The 16273-nt window shown below is 34.8% G+C and overlaps 1 protein-coding gene across 2 annotated transcripts in view; it reads right to left on the bottom strand.

Annotated features, from left to right (window-relative positions):
- The window catches only part of LOC110097146, a 68363-nt gene extending 56421 nt beyond the window's left edge, over positions 1-11942 (bottom strand). For both annotated transcript variants that reach the window (XR_002303172.2, XM_020823398.2), the window contains exons 1-2: positions 11280-11942; positions 10081-10607 (exon numbers count right to left, since the gene is read on the bottom strand). Coding sequence is in view for 1 of the 2 variants with exons in the window: in XM_020823398.2 (XP_020679057.1) it covers positions 10081-10607; positions 11280-11787 (1035 nt within the window). In the remaining variant the exon portion in view is untranslated. The remainder of the gene's footprint in view (positions 1-10080; positions 10608-11279) is intronic.
- Positions 11943-16273: the final 4331 nt, after the last annotated feature.

Genomic DNA, 16273 nt, shown 5'->3' with positions numbered 1-16273 from the left:
ATATAGATAAGGAATTTGGGTTGGGCTATAATGCATTATAGGCTATTAGCATTGCTTCAATTTCATTGAACTTTAAGCTATTTTCATATCACTGGGGTGTTAACCAGCTCAGGCTGTCTTTGAATTCTTGGCACCCTCCTCCCGAATGAATTAAAGTGGATATTGATGCGACTCTTTTACAATCTCATAAAGATGGTATTGGCGGTGTTTTTAGGGATCACAAGGGCAGGTTCTTAGCTGCTTTCGAATACAAATGTACTCATTGGGATGTTGGGTATCTAAAATTGTTAGTTTTTTGTTCCTTGAAGGAGGTCATTAAAGATTGGATGATGGAAGCTAAAGGTATAATAATTGAGGGGGATAATTACAATGTTATGAAGTATTTGCATGAATCGGTTGGCAAAACTTCTTCGGAAATAAATAAGGAAGAAATGGAGGACTTGTCTTTTTCGAAAGATTTTGATATTTTTTTATTTCATTTCATATCTAGGAATTGTAATAAGTTAGCGGATTGTTGTGCTAACTTAGCTTTAGAAGGTGATTTCTTTTGAGATGAGCTAGATTGTAAAAAGATTCCTCCTATTTTTCTTGATTTGTTAAAGGAGGATTGTGATAGTTATTCTATCATTTAGTAGTTTGAATTAGGCTTCTCTTTTCAATTTCAATGCTATTGGCATTTCTCAAAAAAAAAAAAAGAAGATTTCAAAATTTAAATTTCAAGACTCGCTCTGATACCAATTGAAAGTTTGATAAGAATGTTAAGCCTAAATGAACTTGTCCCTAGGAAAACCAAGAGGGGGTGAATTAGTGAATTTAAAAACCAATTGCTTAATTTAAAAACAACGACAATATTTTTGGATTTTTCAATATTTGAAAAAAAAACTAACAATTGTCACTTAATGCGAAAGTGATAGTGCGAAAGTGATAATATTTATCAAAGCATCTAAGCAATGATGATGATATTTTAATCAGTAGGAGGAAGCACTGAGCATGATTTTCACCAAGTAGTAATAACGAAATTAAAATGCAAAAAAGTGAAAATGCGAGAATAAAAATCAGAACGAACACATCAGAGATTTATAATGGTTCGGTCAAACAATGACCTACATCCACTCATTGGAGTCATCTCCGACTATTGGACTCATATTAGTACGGTACAAAGAGCTAGATGTTGTACGATCAGTTCAAAGAATTGAGCTGATTGTCCAGGACAATTTAGAGCATCGTCCAGTATGATTAGTTCAAATGACTTGGAATATGGAGAAAGATGGGCTTACCATGTTCCATCAATAGCACCTAACCTATGCCGATTTTGGCGGACCGTGCTCCACCCCGGTGAACTCATGCGGTTCCGACGTGCCCAGAGGCCAGAGGCGAATCCGTTCACGGTCCGTAGGACCAACACCATTCGAAGGTGGATGGCCCGCCCAGAATAGGAATCTTTGACTGGGCTTACACACATTCGCTCACTTACGCTGTCCCCCCTCAGCTCACCCTAGCCCCGGGTACGTCGTCTCCAAGGCTTCACACAAAATATTCACTGACAACATATGCATGCTTTAGTAGGGTCAGGCAGAACCGTTGTTGCCTGATGGGAACTTCCCCCATATTGCTATCAATGTCTTCATGTCGCACGACCTCTTAACATTACACCACTGAATCCCCAATCCTTTGCTTGCTGTGCAGTGACAGATTGGCGACGATAAATTATTGTCCCATGAAGGAATCGGGTCGTATAGTGCAATTGGTCAAATCGTCCTATATGATCTGACTGGATAAATTAACCTAAAATTGTTCCCTAATCACAAGATTAATTTAGGCAAAATTTAATTACATCGTACAGAATGATAAGTAAAAAATTTGAATTTTAAAATATTTTTTAAATTGTGACTTGTGGCTGGAATCTTGATTTCAACTTATCATCCTGGGCGATATTCATCTTATAGTACAAATAATTCATCTTGCATTAATTATCACACTTAGCCATTTTAAAGTTTTTTTATCAGCTAATCGTATAGTACGATTAGTTTAAAAAATTCAACTTTTGATATTATCACCAACTCACTCCCTTGAGTGTGTATTCATGGTTATCAAGCTTAGTATTCACCAGATATATGATTTATCTAAAGAAAGGTAAAAATACATAAGAATTAAAAATACAGACATTTCACGACATACTTAACCCTAGTCTACCCAATCTTGAGTTGATTAAATATAAGGCCTCACAAAAAGCCCTAAATTCAATTCTGGCGACTCTGATCATACAGTACAATCATGAATCATCTAGTACGATTAGTTAAAAGTACTCATGTTAGCATTATACCAAGAGATAAATCATGTACGATCAATTCAAAGAATTGAGTTGGTATTCCAGTAGGATGATTTAGAGCTTTGTACAATATGATTAGTTCAAACGATTTGAATTATCATCCCGTATGATTGACGATGATAAATAATAATCCCATGCAATAATCGGGTCATATGATTGGTCAATTTTTCTTGTACGATATGACTGGATGAATTAATATAAAATCATTCCCTAATCATAGGACTATTTTAGGCAAGATTTAATTAAATCGTATAGTATGATGAGTACAAAATTTGAAATTCAAAATATTTTATAAATTGTGATTGGCGACTGGGATATTGTTTTCAACTGATCGTCCTGTATGATATTCATTGTACAATACGATTTCAAAATACTACAACACTGAAAGTTAAAGAGTGAAAGTTAGAGAGAGAACGTCTGAGTAAATCGTTGGGATTTCACGGAATTTTCAAATTTTCTTCTTCGCAGGAGTTGCGGAGAACCCATGGTGGCGGATGTTCGCCGGCATCCTATGGCCGGCGGAACACAGGAGGATAGTCGCTCTTCTTCTAGGGCTCTGGCTGCCCCAGCTCTTCTGTTGTCTTCATCGCCGCCTACAATCGGAGATGGAAAGTCTGGGCTGAATCAAATCATCAAAACTAAAGGAAGATTTGGTATGCCCTAGTTCTCAATGAAGGTGGTTTTATACCAAAGAAAGAACCGGAATTTTTTGGCAAAGGGAAGAATGTAATTATTGAAGGCAAGTTTAAGAAGTTCAAATCTGGAGTGGCATTGACGCCGAAGGAAGGGTTTGAGGCATCCCCTACCTCAAGACCACTGATTGAGAAAATTATTCCAGTTAATGGAATTCCTGCTTGCAGGAAGATGGATATAGCAATTCCAAGCTCTGCTGAAGTTTCCAGCCCGGATGAAGAAAATGTAACAGGGAAACTAGAAGAGATTTCAAACAATGTGGAAAAGTTACAGGAACATGTCCTACAGAAAAAAATGTTGTTTTCGAATCTACTGATTACAGTATAACTTAGGACGAAAACGGCTTCACCAATATTTTACAATCAACTTTCTTCGATGTGAATCCAAGGATTGATCATACCGTTGAGGACTACTTGGAGCGTATTCTGGACACCTCGGTGGAAGCAATCGACGAGCACTTCGTAGGCGTCGAGTGGAGGATCTCCACCACTCCTTGACGAGAGGTTCTCTTTTCTCCTTTTTTATTATATTTCTCTAATCTAACTCTATCTTGTGCTTGTTTGTAGTCACAAAGGACGACTCTCTCTGCTACTGCTAAGCTTAGTAAACATAGGATTTTGGAGCGTGCCTTTAAGCTTACTACTTTTCATTGTTAGATTAGGGATTATTTTGAAACTACTGCTACGGCGTTAAGTGATTTACTAATTATTTTGAAAGCTTTTCCCACTCTCTGGATATGTAATTTAGCCTAAGCGGGTGTGGTCCCTTATTTGTTTTGATTCGTTGTTTTGAACTGCTACTAATCTTGTTCTATGATTATTCTAATCAAGAGTTGCGCAAATTTCATATGAATTAAGTGCATTCATATTTAGTGCTGCATCAACGTTGTTCTGGGAACAATGAATAAATCTGATACATCAAAAACTTTTGATGTTTCAGATTCTAACATCCTAGATCCTGATGCAAATGGAGTTGAAACATCACGGGCTGTCAGCAATGCTTCTCCTAAGGTTTTTGTACTGGATAGGAGGGAGAGTATTAATATTCCATTAATTGAGAACAGAAACAATGTACTAAGTGACCCGGTTGAAGATGGGAAAATTATTCAGAGCAATGGAGATGATAGGATTATTAAGGAAGTACCACTTGAGGAGAATAAAAGTGAAATCTTGACCCAAAGTGCAGATTATGCGGCTAGATGCAAAGAGGATGATTCCAATCTTGCCAAAAAGAAGAAGTCAAAGAAATTGAAGGACCTTTGGCCAATCAACAACAACCCGAGGAGTAGAAGAAAGGAGATGGAGATGAAAGGTACAATGGGGAATTCTTCCCCTCTTCTACACCAATGAATTCTTTAGCATTTTGGAATTGTAGAGGAGCAAGAAAGAAAGGTGTTTCTCTATTCATTAAAGAGTTTGTTAAGTTGCGTAGTGTTCTCTTTTTGGGGTTGTTAGAGACTAAATTGTCTTCCTTTGATATTAAAGAAGTCAACTTGCTTATTGGTGTGATTGGGAGTATGTTATGGTACCTTCGGATGGGTTATCAGGTGATATTATAGTCTTACAGAATTCTAATTTGGCTGACTTTTCTATGGTTGATTCTTCTTCCCAATGTATCATTAGTGATCTATCAAATATCAGTAAAGGCAAATGGAGGGTTGCTTCGGTATATGGAAATAAAGACATGCGTAAAAGAAGAGAGCTTTGGGAGATTTTGGAATTGCATTCTACAGAAGATTATCCCATGGTGGTAGGAGGAGATTTCAATTGTCTCACTTCCAAGGAAGACAAAAGAGGTGGGAGAAGGTTTCTATTTGCTCAAGGGCCGAAAGAAATGAAGGCTTTCTTTGCTAACAATGGTTATCATGAGGTAGGATTTATTGGCCCTCAGTTTACTTGGTATAATAACAAATCTGGAGGGGCTCGTATCCTGGAAAGATTGGACAGGTGCTTCCTTAACTCTATGGCTTTAAACTCTTCTTCTCATTTGGTTGTTAGACACCTGGCTAGAATAGCTTTTGATCATAGTCCAGTTATTCTTAACTTCCTCGACTTCAAACCACCTTCTAAGAAGATCATTAAATTTCAAGATGTTTGGGCATCATATCTGCCCTCTTTATCTATGGTAAGGAAGGAGTGGAACAAATATTATGTGGGTAATTATTCCCAAATATTGTATTCTAAGTTTAAAAGAGCATTAAAATCTCTTTCTTCTGGAGTAAGACAAAGCTGAAATTTTTGAATCTTCTGAAAGAAAGCTTAATGGAAGACATTTTGAATTTGCAAAAAAAGGAATCTGATATGGGATGGCTAACGGATGAGGAGTGTTGGATAGTGAAAGCCAAGGTGATTAAGCTCAAGTCTACCATGGCTCGATTGAATAAATGGTGGAAACAAAGAGCAAAGGTCAAATGGATAATTGATGGTGATAGCAATTTAAAGTTATTTCACTCATTTGCTAGTGCAAGAAGGAGCTCGAATAATATTGTTAAAATAAAGGATGATAATGATAATGTGTTAGAGGAGCTGGATCAAATTGAAGAAGTCCTTCGATTTTTCAACCAAAAATGGAGACAAAGGAACTATACAACGGAAGGGTGGCCTTTGCCGGGGAACACTTTGAATGATTATGATAGAAGATGACTAACAAGGGAGTTCTCGGTGGAGTAGATTGAGGTAGTTCTTAATCAATTGGGGGTGACATTGCCACTGATTGTGATGGCATTACTTATTCATTCATCAAAGCATATTGGAACATTATCAAGGTTGATTTTGTAAATGCTATTAATCAATTTCTTTTATTGGTGAGATGGATAAATATTGGAAGAACACTTTAATTGTTCTCATTCCAAAAGTCTCAAATCTTTTGCTTCCTTCAAATTGTAGACCAATTAGCTTGTGCAATTCAATATACAAGGTGGCAGCAAAATTGATTTTGAACTGATTAATTTCAGTTATCCCTCAACTCATCTCGGAAGAACAGGTGGCTTTTATCAAAGGCAGATCTATCTCATATCATGTGTTAGTGGCTCAAGAGTTGTTCCACAAATTCAGGTATTCTAAATCAACCAAAGGACTTGTTTCTTTTAAAATCGATATGGAGCAAGCATATGACTCAATGAGTTGGGTTACTCTTAAAGGTGTTTTAGATTATTTTGGATTCCCTGCTATGTTCTCAAAGCTTATATTGGAATGTGTGGTAGAACCAAGATTTTCTTTGATCATTAATGGTAAATTATCTGGATGGATAAAAGCTAAGAGTGGCTTCCGTCAAGGATGTCCCTTGTCACCTCTTCTATTCATACTTTGCTCTCAACTCCTGTCTAATGCTTTTGCTCAAACTTCTATTGGGATTAGCATTTGCCCGAATGGTCCACGGGTATCACATCCATTATATGCAGATGACGTTATGATTTTCTCTGAAGCTAATAAAAAGGTGGCAATTGAGATCAAGGGCATTCTCTCCAATTTCAGCAAATGGATTGGGCAATGTATCAACATTAACAAATCTTCCATTCTTTTTGGTAAGATTGTTAATAGAAGGAAAAGGAAAACTATTACTCGCATTATGGGGTTCAAAGAAGTAAAAGAGTTTTCTTATCTTAGTATAAAGATAGCCTTAAGGAGATTGGTGGCCACTGATTTTTATTTTATCATTGATAAAGCTTTAAGGATGCTCAATATATGGGCAAGCAAATTTTTATCATTGGCTGGCAAGTTAACCTTGATTAAATCGATCATTTTATCATATTCGAATTTCTACAGTACACATTCTCTTGTTCCTATCCGTGTTCTTAAAGATATTGACAAATTATGTAGAAGTTTTCTATGGAATAAGTCAAATGGAAGGGTGGGAATTCATTATGTTAGTTGGGGTGAATTATGCAAGCCGTTAAATTGGGGAGGATGTGGTTTGCATTCGGCTAAATCTAAAGTGGCACCTCTTAGAGCTAGATTGACTTGGAGGTTTTTGCAAAATAAAGGTTCACTCCTACATAAAGTGCTGGCTTCTAAATATGGCAATATGGTTGGAATTGAAAACAATAAGAAAAGTTCCTCTTCATCATGGAAATTAATCTGTGATGGGGGAAAAGTTCTTATTCCATTTTTAAAATAGAGCATTGCAAATGGATCATCTATTGATGTCTAAAGAGACAAGTGGATTTTGGATAGAAGCATCAATGAATGGCCAACTTTTGTAGTGCCTCAATGTGATGAGGTTTTAATGTTGGACAGATTTATTGAAAATAGAGAATGGAATGTTGTTGAATTGATGAAGATGTCTGGGAAGGAATTGGTGGAACTTATACTACAGATTAATATTTAATTAAATCAACGGGATGACGAGCAGGAGCTAATTTTCTAGAATTCATGAAGGACTATTTCTGGAATGATTTTTATATCAATGCAACAACCTCGAGGTGATTCCAAATTTTGGGAATGTATAAAAAAAGCAAAAGTTATTCCTTGGGTAGAGGTTTTTTGCTGGAGACTATTTAAAAATGCTATCCCAACATATCAATTCTTAGCTCATAGAAGATTGCAAGTTAATGAAATATGTCCAAGATGCTCATTTGGCATTGAGGATGTGGATTATATAATTGTCAAATGTACCAAATTAAAAGATGTGATTTCATCGTTAAACAAGCGGGGATTTGAAGTTCCTGTGTTCAAAAGTTTTGAAGATTGCTGCTCATGGATGGAGTCAAGTGCAAAACATAATGGTATGCTTCTAAACTTATTTTGCAATGTTATGTATCTTTCATGGAAGGCTAGGAAACAATTGTTACATGATGGAATGGTAGAAAGTGCAAATTCAGTTGCTGCAAATGTTGTCAGCCTTTCATCATTTTCCAAATTGGTTTTTAACTCAACTTCGGAAAGATGGGATGTTAATCAATCTTTTAGGCTGTCTAATATTTGGCATCCCCCTCCACCCGATTGGTTAAAGATCAATGTAGATGCTTCACTTGGTTCTTCGTACAGAGCTTATTGGAGGTGTGATCCGAGACTGCAAAGGAAGGTTCTTGTTGGCTTTCGGCAAATCTTGCATTCACTGGGATATTTCTCAGAGCTTTTAGCCATCAAGTCTTTGAAATGAGTCATCAAAGATTGGATGTTCAAATATAAGGGAGCAATCATTGAAGGTGATAATTCAAATGTAATAAGGATTCTTCATCATGCTATGCTTGGCGGCTTCAAGGAGATGGAAGACTTTGAGTTCTTTAATGATTTTAATTATGTGATCTTCAAATGTATAGATAGAGGTAGTAATAAATTAGCTGATATATGTGCTAATCTTGCTCTTGTTAGTAATTTTATTTGGGAGGATTTGCGTTTAAATAAGATTCCTACTTCTTTTGTTAGGTTGTTGAAGGAGGAATCAAAATTGTAGTTTGCTTCTTTTTATTCTAATAATGCATTTATCGCTCTTTTCAAAAAAATTGTACAATACAATTAATTAATCTTGCATTAATTATCACAATTAGCAATTTTAATATTTTTTTGATTAGCTAATCGTATAGTATGATATTGATCGTACATAATGATTAATTATGAAAATTCAACTTCTGATATTATCACTAACTCAATCATTTGAGTGTGTGTGCATGGTCATCAAGCTTAGTATCCATCAGATACATGATTTGTCTCAAGAAAAGTAAAAGTACATAATAATTAAAAATACAGACATTTCACGACATATTTAACCCTAGTCTACACAATCTTGAGCTGATCAAACTTGCACGTGTACGATGGACCTGAAATATTAGTGTATAGGAAAAAGCAAATATGCAATAAAAGCAGTTACCAGGAGATTACATAGTAAAGAATAAAGTAATGTTTATTATCATCAAAATCATCAGAATTTTGATTCCATATTTGCAAAATTTTTCACACTTCATTTTCTTTAAATCATCTCTAACTTTAGTTTTACTAATACGCCGATAAAAACAAAAAAAAAAAAATTTCATTTAATGTGCTAAGGTTACTAAAGTCAATCGTATTCTCATAATCTTCAGTAAAAAGTTTAACAAAATATCTGATCCACCATTGTTGAAGATCATCATCTAATAAAAGTACTTTTTGTCTTTTTGATCTTCATCCTCAATACATTTCACATGAATTAAATCCTTACTACTCCTATCTCTTTGTTTGAGTAACTCATACATATATGTTTCAACTAAACAACAAAAAAATGTATTCTCAGAAAGCCTTAGCATTAACACAATATAATAAATGATTTATGTAATGATTGTTTAATAAATTTTACCTTGGTTGTCGACTACCTAATGCAACTCTCCACTTTTTCTATTTTGAAATAAAAAGAAAGAGTAAAAATATGAGATTTTATGATTAAATTGTATTCCCTTATTCAAATTAAAAAAAATATGAAGTTGTACATAATTAGGTGGAGAAACAACTACCTCAAAAAAAACAAATATAAAACCAATTCTAAATTTTGTCATCTAAATCCAACTAAACAACAAAAAAGGAATGTTATTGTTCACAAATTTTTGGATTGTTGTAAATAGAATGTTGTAGTCCATGAATAGTTAGATTGTTATGAAGAGAAAGTTGTTATCCACATATTGTTGGGTTAATGTAAATGGACAGATTTTGTCTATAAATTATTAGATATTTGTAGATAGAAAATTAATGACCGTAAAATTAAGAAACAAATTGAATGTATGCTACATTTTTGTCACGATAATACAATCACATGACATTAATAGAAAGAAAATAACTTATCATGGAAAAAAAAGAAAATCAGAGAACGACTCCAAAACCACTATAGTTAGAGAAATATAGGGAAAAATATGACCTGAAAAAATATAATAAAGGAAATATATGCAAAGTGGCCATGGATTACATTTCAATCATTATTGCTAGACAAGAAATTTATAGTAGAAAAGGAACAAACTAGAAGAATAGATCTAAACAGGAGCAATCAGTTAGGCAAAACAAAACATAAATTGAATGCATTAAGGGATCTTTTACTTGGAATAAAAAATATTAAAATGGTTGGCTGTCTGATCTCACAAAGATGATTGTGATTACCTTCCTATAGAGAGGTCTTCTTTTCTTCTCAGTTAGAGCATTTCTCTCCTCCACTAGCTCCCTAATTTCCTCTTCCAAAACTCTACCCTTCTTACCAAAGGCATGGTCAAGCTGTGCTAACTTCTCTTCAAGTTTCTTTTCAATGATGTTAAGTTTCTCTGTATAAGCATCATCTTGCTCCTTTGATTCACTAAAATCTTTTTCATCTTCATCCAGACCAGAACCTTGGATCATTTGCCTCTCTTTCTCAAAGCCAGCACTATCTACAAGATCATCAGGTGAACCAACTTGCTGGTGTTTTATGAGTCCAAAGTTTGCAGGATTGTTCGGGTCATAGGCTTCCTTGATTTCCATCAACTTCACAGCCCGATTTAGCTTTTGAAGCAGAATGAATCTTTCCTTTCCCATGGATTCCTTCAAACGGTTCATCATATCTCCTATAACCCTATATTCCAATGGCAATTTCAAATGTCTCTCCTCAAATTTGTCAATTTTAGTCATCCACTTATGTGCATCATCAAGCGTTTCTGTAGCAGGTAATAAAGAGATAATTTTCATAATGAAAGCAAACAGCTCATAACATAAAATGCTCTTTTACAAGTTGGAGAGGACTAAGAACATGTAATAGTACGATAAAATAAATTTCAGTGTCTCTAATAATTTCAAAATGCCCTAATCTTGAATTGCAAATGCAGTGAATTGTCAGTACAGTTATATTTCAAAAGAGATTGGAGAGAAATGGAAACAAAGCATAACGATTGCTATTTTGAGGAAACATGAACTGATCGTAATGCTGGCTTCGTTTGGAATGACTTTCTTTTTACTTCTTAAAGCAGCTTTCTAGTATAAAAATTTCACCCCCAACCATGCTTTTTATTAAAGCAATACAGGCAGTACTTAAATCTAAAATAACCAATAATTCAAGCTATCAACTTTAAACCGGAAATGCTAATAATGAAAATAAGAATTCCAAATGTATCTTACTGAAAATGAGGAGGTATAACAAAGAAGAAAAAAAAATTTAAAAGAAAGGTACAAAGAATTAAGCTCCAAAGAAAACGGATATTGCACAAGCATTCATTCTAAGATGTTTAAGGCTGTGAAGTCTTGAATATATCAGGAATTAAAAGATCCAATAACCATGATTCCACACTATCAAAGCAATAATAAATACCAGCTTATGTAAAATGAAGCTTTACCAGCTTCAGCGAAGTTCTTGAGCAACTCAGCGTGCCGCTTGCACTTTTTTTCGAAAATATCTACGTTCCTCTGTAGCTCTTCCGGGGAGTACCGCTCATCGTCCTCGTCGCTGTCGGAATCAGTGGGCTCCCAGAACTGTTCGATGTTTTCGAGTTCTTTGGTCTTCCTTCTCTCGAGCTTTTCTATGAGAGGCCCGACCCCCATGTAATCCTCATTTTCATCATCCAAGGGCTCCAATCCCTTCTTTCTCCGCTCCTCCCTCTCGAGCTGCTTCTCTCTCTCCACCTCAGCAAGAAGCTCTTGGACGATTCGATCTCCCATGATGGGATTAGCAGAAAAAGTGCGAGAGAGGAACGGGAAATCGAGATTGGGAAGCGAGAAGAGTTTGACGGAGTGGATAATTCGTGGTTTGGGGCCGAGAGAGGTGAAGAGATTTCTCGTAGGGTAGCGGGAAAGAGAGAGGAGATAAGCCCACCGAGCCTTTGATGGGAAAAATACAGCCGCCATTGGCGGCAGCAAAGCCGAATGCTGATGAAAGAAAGGACAGGGAGGCAAGTAAAGAAAGAAGGAGATTTCAGTTATGAGATTATCCCAACAAGTACGCCGTTCCTCTCTCGGACGCTGTTTCGGGCCAAGGATGCCGGTCGGCGGTTGGCGGTCACCATAGTAAGGAGTTTATGATTGGGTTTTGTATTTATATCTTTTTTCAATATTAACCTAATTTGGGGTGTCAATTTTTGACACGACTCGAAACACAATCCGAATCTGACCCGGAAAAATCCAGGTTAGGGTCAACCTGGATCCGAAACGGGTCGGGTTCTGGTTCGACAAATCAACCCGTTTTAAAAATCGGGTCGGGTTCGGGTTGACCCAGCAACCCGAAATTGACCCAAAAATGACCCGAAATTGACACGAAAACTCTTATTTGACCCGAAAACCTGAGATTGACCCATTTTTTTCATCCGATTTTAACCCGAAAAATCGGAGATTGACCCGATTTTGACCCGAAAACTAGCAATTTTAGGTCAACTTCGGGTCATTCGTGCCGGGACGGGTTGACCCGGACCCGAATCGGGTCGGGTTGACCTGGACCCGAATCGGGTCGGGTTCGGGTTGACCCAAACAGTGTCGGGTCAATTTCGGGTTCGACCCGAACCAGACCCATTGATCCGAATTGACACCCCTAAACCTAATTAAGATTAATATATTATTATACTAATTAAGGATCAAATATTATATATATATATATCATAATTTGGATTATTATAACTCTTATATTTTATAAGACCAAATATACTTAATTTTATTTTAGAAACAAAATATCATTATATTAAAATGTTACGTCCTATTCTTGTTAATCTTCAAACTATCTTCATGCGCAATTCTTTTACTTGAAACTTCCTAGAGCCACCGATGCCATTGAGACTTTCTAGAGCTCGGTGGCTTAAATCTCATGTTTTTCCTTCCAACACTAAAAAAATGAGTTTTAATATTTCTATTTATGTTAGATCCATTTATCATCCCTTACAACACAAAAAGTCTAACATTGCTACCATTTATTGTAAAAGAAAAAAAGAATAAGAGCGTTGAACTCCTAGTTAGAACCCTAGGTTCAAAAATAAACTTTAAACTAGTTCACAAAAAGGTTATATTGTGGTTTGAAGAAAAGTTTGAACTTGATTTGAACGCACACAAAACTTGGTTTGAATTTTATTTGAATCTAGTTGAAATCATAGTTTAGGTTCAAAACTAATATCATATTGTATGTGATAACCAAGTTCAAAATTATGTTAAAAAAGAAAAAAAAAGATTCAAAATTATGTTTCAACTTAAAGTTCCTCATATTATCACTGAAAAAGGGCTTCGAATTTTTGTTCAAACTAGTTTCATAGCTTGTTTTAACCCTACATTGTAGATTCAAATCAAGTTTAAACCTAATTTGAACTTCTATTTTGAACCTAAGGATTGAAGGAAAGCTTCAAAATAGAGGTTGAAAATTAGGTTCTAATTAGATAATCAAACAAAGTATTATTGTGTGGTTCAAACACATTTATCTTGCATTGACTTGCATTCATAAACTTTAAACTAGTTCACAAAAAGGTTATGTTGTGGTTTGAAGAAAAGTTTGAACTTGATTTGAATGCACACAAAACTTGGTTTGAATTTTATTTGAATCTAGTTGAAATCATAGTTTAGGTTCAAAACTAATATCATATTGTATGTGATAACCAAGTTCAAAATTATGTTTCAACTTAAAGTTCCCAGATTTTCACTGAAAAAGAGCTTCGAATTTTGGTTCAAACTAGTTTCATAGCTTGTTTTAACCCTACATTGTAGATTCAAATCAAGTTTAAACCTAATTTGAACTTCTATTTTGAACCTAAGGATTGAAGGATAGCTTCAAAATAGAGGTTGAAAATTAGGTTCTAATTAGATAATCAAACAAAGTATTATTGTGTGGTTCAAACACATTTATCTTGCATTGACTTGCATTCATTTTATTTAATTTGCTATTAATGCTTATATCCTTATTTATTAGTTCTATGGAGAGGAATTACATTGCCCATATCACATATAAAGTTGTGGTGCTATGGAAAACATTAACAAATAGTTTGAAAGCTATGATCTATTTGAGAGGGCTAAGCAATTTCCCTTTAAGTAATTTTTTCATGGTCACGAACTACGATTTTCTGGGAACTTGATTCATCGGCTCTTTTTAATGAAGGTTTATGATTCATAAAATGTTGATTAGTTCATTTTGTTATGTATTATCGATAAGAATATGAGATCTATAAATTTTAATTAGTTTTGATAACTATGTTAAACATTTGTGATTATCTTACTAATGAGAAACTGAGCATATAGTTGAACACAAAAAGCTAATTAATAATTATCTATATGGTAACAATAACTTCAATAATGCTAATCTTAAAGAATGCTTTTATTAAGTGTATCATATTAGATGATGTATGAAAGATGGGTTCATTTTCATTAATGATGGACTGTTGCTCAATCATAAGAAGAAATGTACTATTTTTATTGTGATGTGATAAATCAATGATGATTTTTTTTAATATCCATAAATGAAATTGTCATGTGAGAAAGAAGTAAATGTGCTCCTTATGATATGGTACACATTGAGAGAATGTCTAGAAGTTAGAGAAGAAGTGGTGTGGACTAGGGTTAGTCCTTTAAGAGGTCCTTGATTTGGCCTTGGAAGACTTATAAAAGATGTTAAGGATAGTATATAATCCCCTAGAAAGGTTTGAGAGTAGTGTTATTAAATTCCAATGCAAAATAAGTAGGTTATGAAAGGAAGAAGGGAATTTAGTAGAATTCTACTACTTCGACTTTAGGCTTTAAGAGTTTCAAATTTTGGGAATTTCAGGCCTTAAAAACTCTTGAAAAATGAAGAGGAGTGTGTCTAAATAAACTCTAAATTGTTTTATAAATTAATTGATGTGGGTTCAAAAAATTCAACCTTGCTTTTATTCGGTGGATTTTTAACGGAATTAAGTTCCGCAGTAAATTTTGGGAAAGCAGATAAATTTGTAGATGAGACACTGCCAGGATATTTTGCCATCATTTTACGAGGACTTTATGATCTAAGTTTTGGTTTCTTATAGGCTCAAGCCCCTATAGTTAATTACCCCTCCCAATAACGAGAGAGAAATTTCGATTAAGGTTAATCATCAATCATATACGTAGAGATACATAGTATCTGGCATATAGTAGCATCATAGGTTTGAAAATTTGAAATTTTGATATTTAAAATATAAATTTCACCATCTTCCACTTAAATCTGATGGTGGGGGGATGGATGATAGACCCGATCAAAATCACCATGGTTCCGTCGTCCCGAGCCATCGTGGTCTCTGATCTACTTAGTCATTGGAGGTAATCGACCCAACCTGACAGAAGGATCCTTGTCAGTAGCCATGGGTTTCTTCGTCCAAGAGTACCTAGTAGACTTGGGATGGGCATTTATTTAAGGGGTAATTTTGACTCCACCTTAGCTAATAGAGGGCTTTATGCCCTATCGATTATATCTTATTGATTTATATCTCAAGGATTTGAAGCCACTAAGGAATGTATTTGCTCTAGTCATAACCATAATTTAATAGTGCCATTTGGTGGCAAAACCACTTGGTTCAGAGGGCCATATGTTATAACTCTTTATCCTGCAGTGTCATTTGACGGCAATACCTCTGGTTAGAGAACACGTATCATGTTCTTACTAGAAGGAGATTATTTGAGAATAGATCCGAGTAATATTCTTAACCAGACATTAGCTTTTTGTGAGCTGAGGTTATTTTCAACTTTGTCTACCTTGGTAAATTATTATGGAGGGTGGAAGGGTTTTGTACTTTAAGTATTTTAATGATTAATTTCAATTTTAAATATCTAGACTTTGGAATAATTTTTAGATTCTTTAGAGCTTTAAATTTCGTAGGTATTTAGGTAGCATTTTGAGTTTTTGAAATTAACCCTTTCGATTGAGATTTTCAATTCAATACATCCATCATTATGGTGTTTGGGGATCATTTTCATTTGTGGATTGAACCTTATCGACTTTATCGAGTTGTCAATAATGGATCAAATTTTGTAAGCTTTATATTTTGTTAATGAATTTCTTTATTAGAGATCTTGAAGGCCTTATATGAATGTATAAAATAGATATTTTGGTTAATACATTCATCATATATCTATTTATTTGTTCAAGCTATGCCGACTCATATCCATCCATATAAAAGGATCGGGCATGAATTGTAGTTCATTTATTAACTTGTGCATTATCCCCAAACATTATGTGTGTACTATAACACACTAGTCGAGGGCCATGCAGGTGTTTGGGGGAATTTTATAATTATTTGTTGAACCTTGTCGACTCATACTTATCTGCTTATGAGGATTAAGTTTAAATTTATTGGCCCACACAACATCCTTAGACGTTACATGTATTCCTACAATATGCTTGCCGAAGACTATGTAG

This window comes from Dendrobium catenatum, unplaced genomic scaffold (genome assembly GCF_001605985.2).
Source record: "Dendrobium catenatum unplaced genomic scaffold, ASM160598v2 fragScaff_scaffold_368, whole genome shotgun sequence".
Lineage (NCBI taxonomy): Eukaryota > Viridiplantae > Streptophyta > Magnoliopsida > Asparagales > Orchidaceae > Dendrobium > Dendrobium catenatum.
Note: the sequence above shows the minus strand (reverse complement) of the source record. Positions and strands in the feature narration are given on the sequence as shown.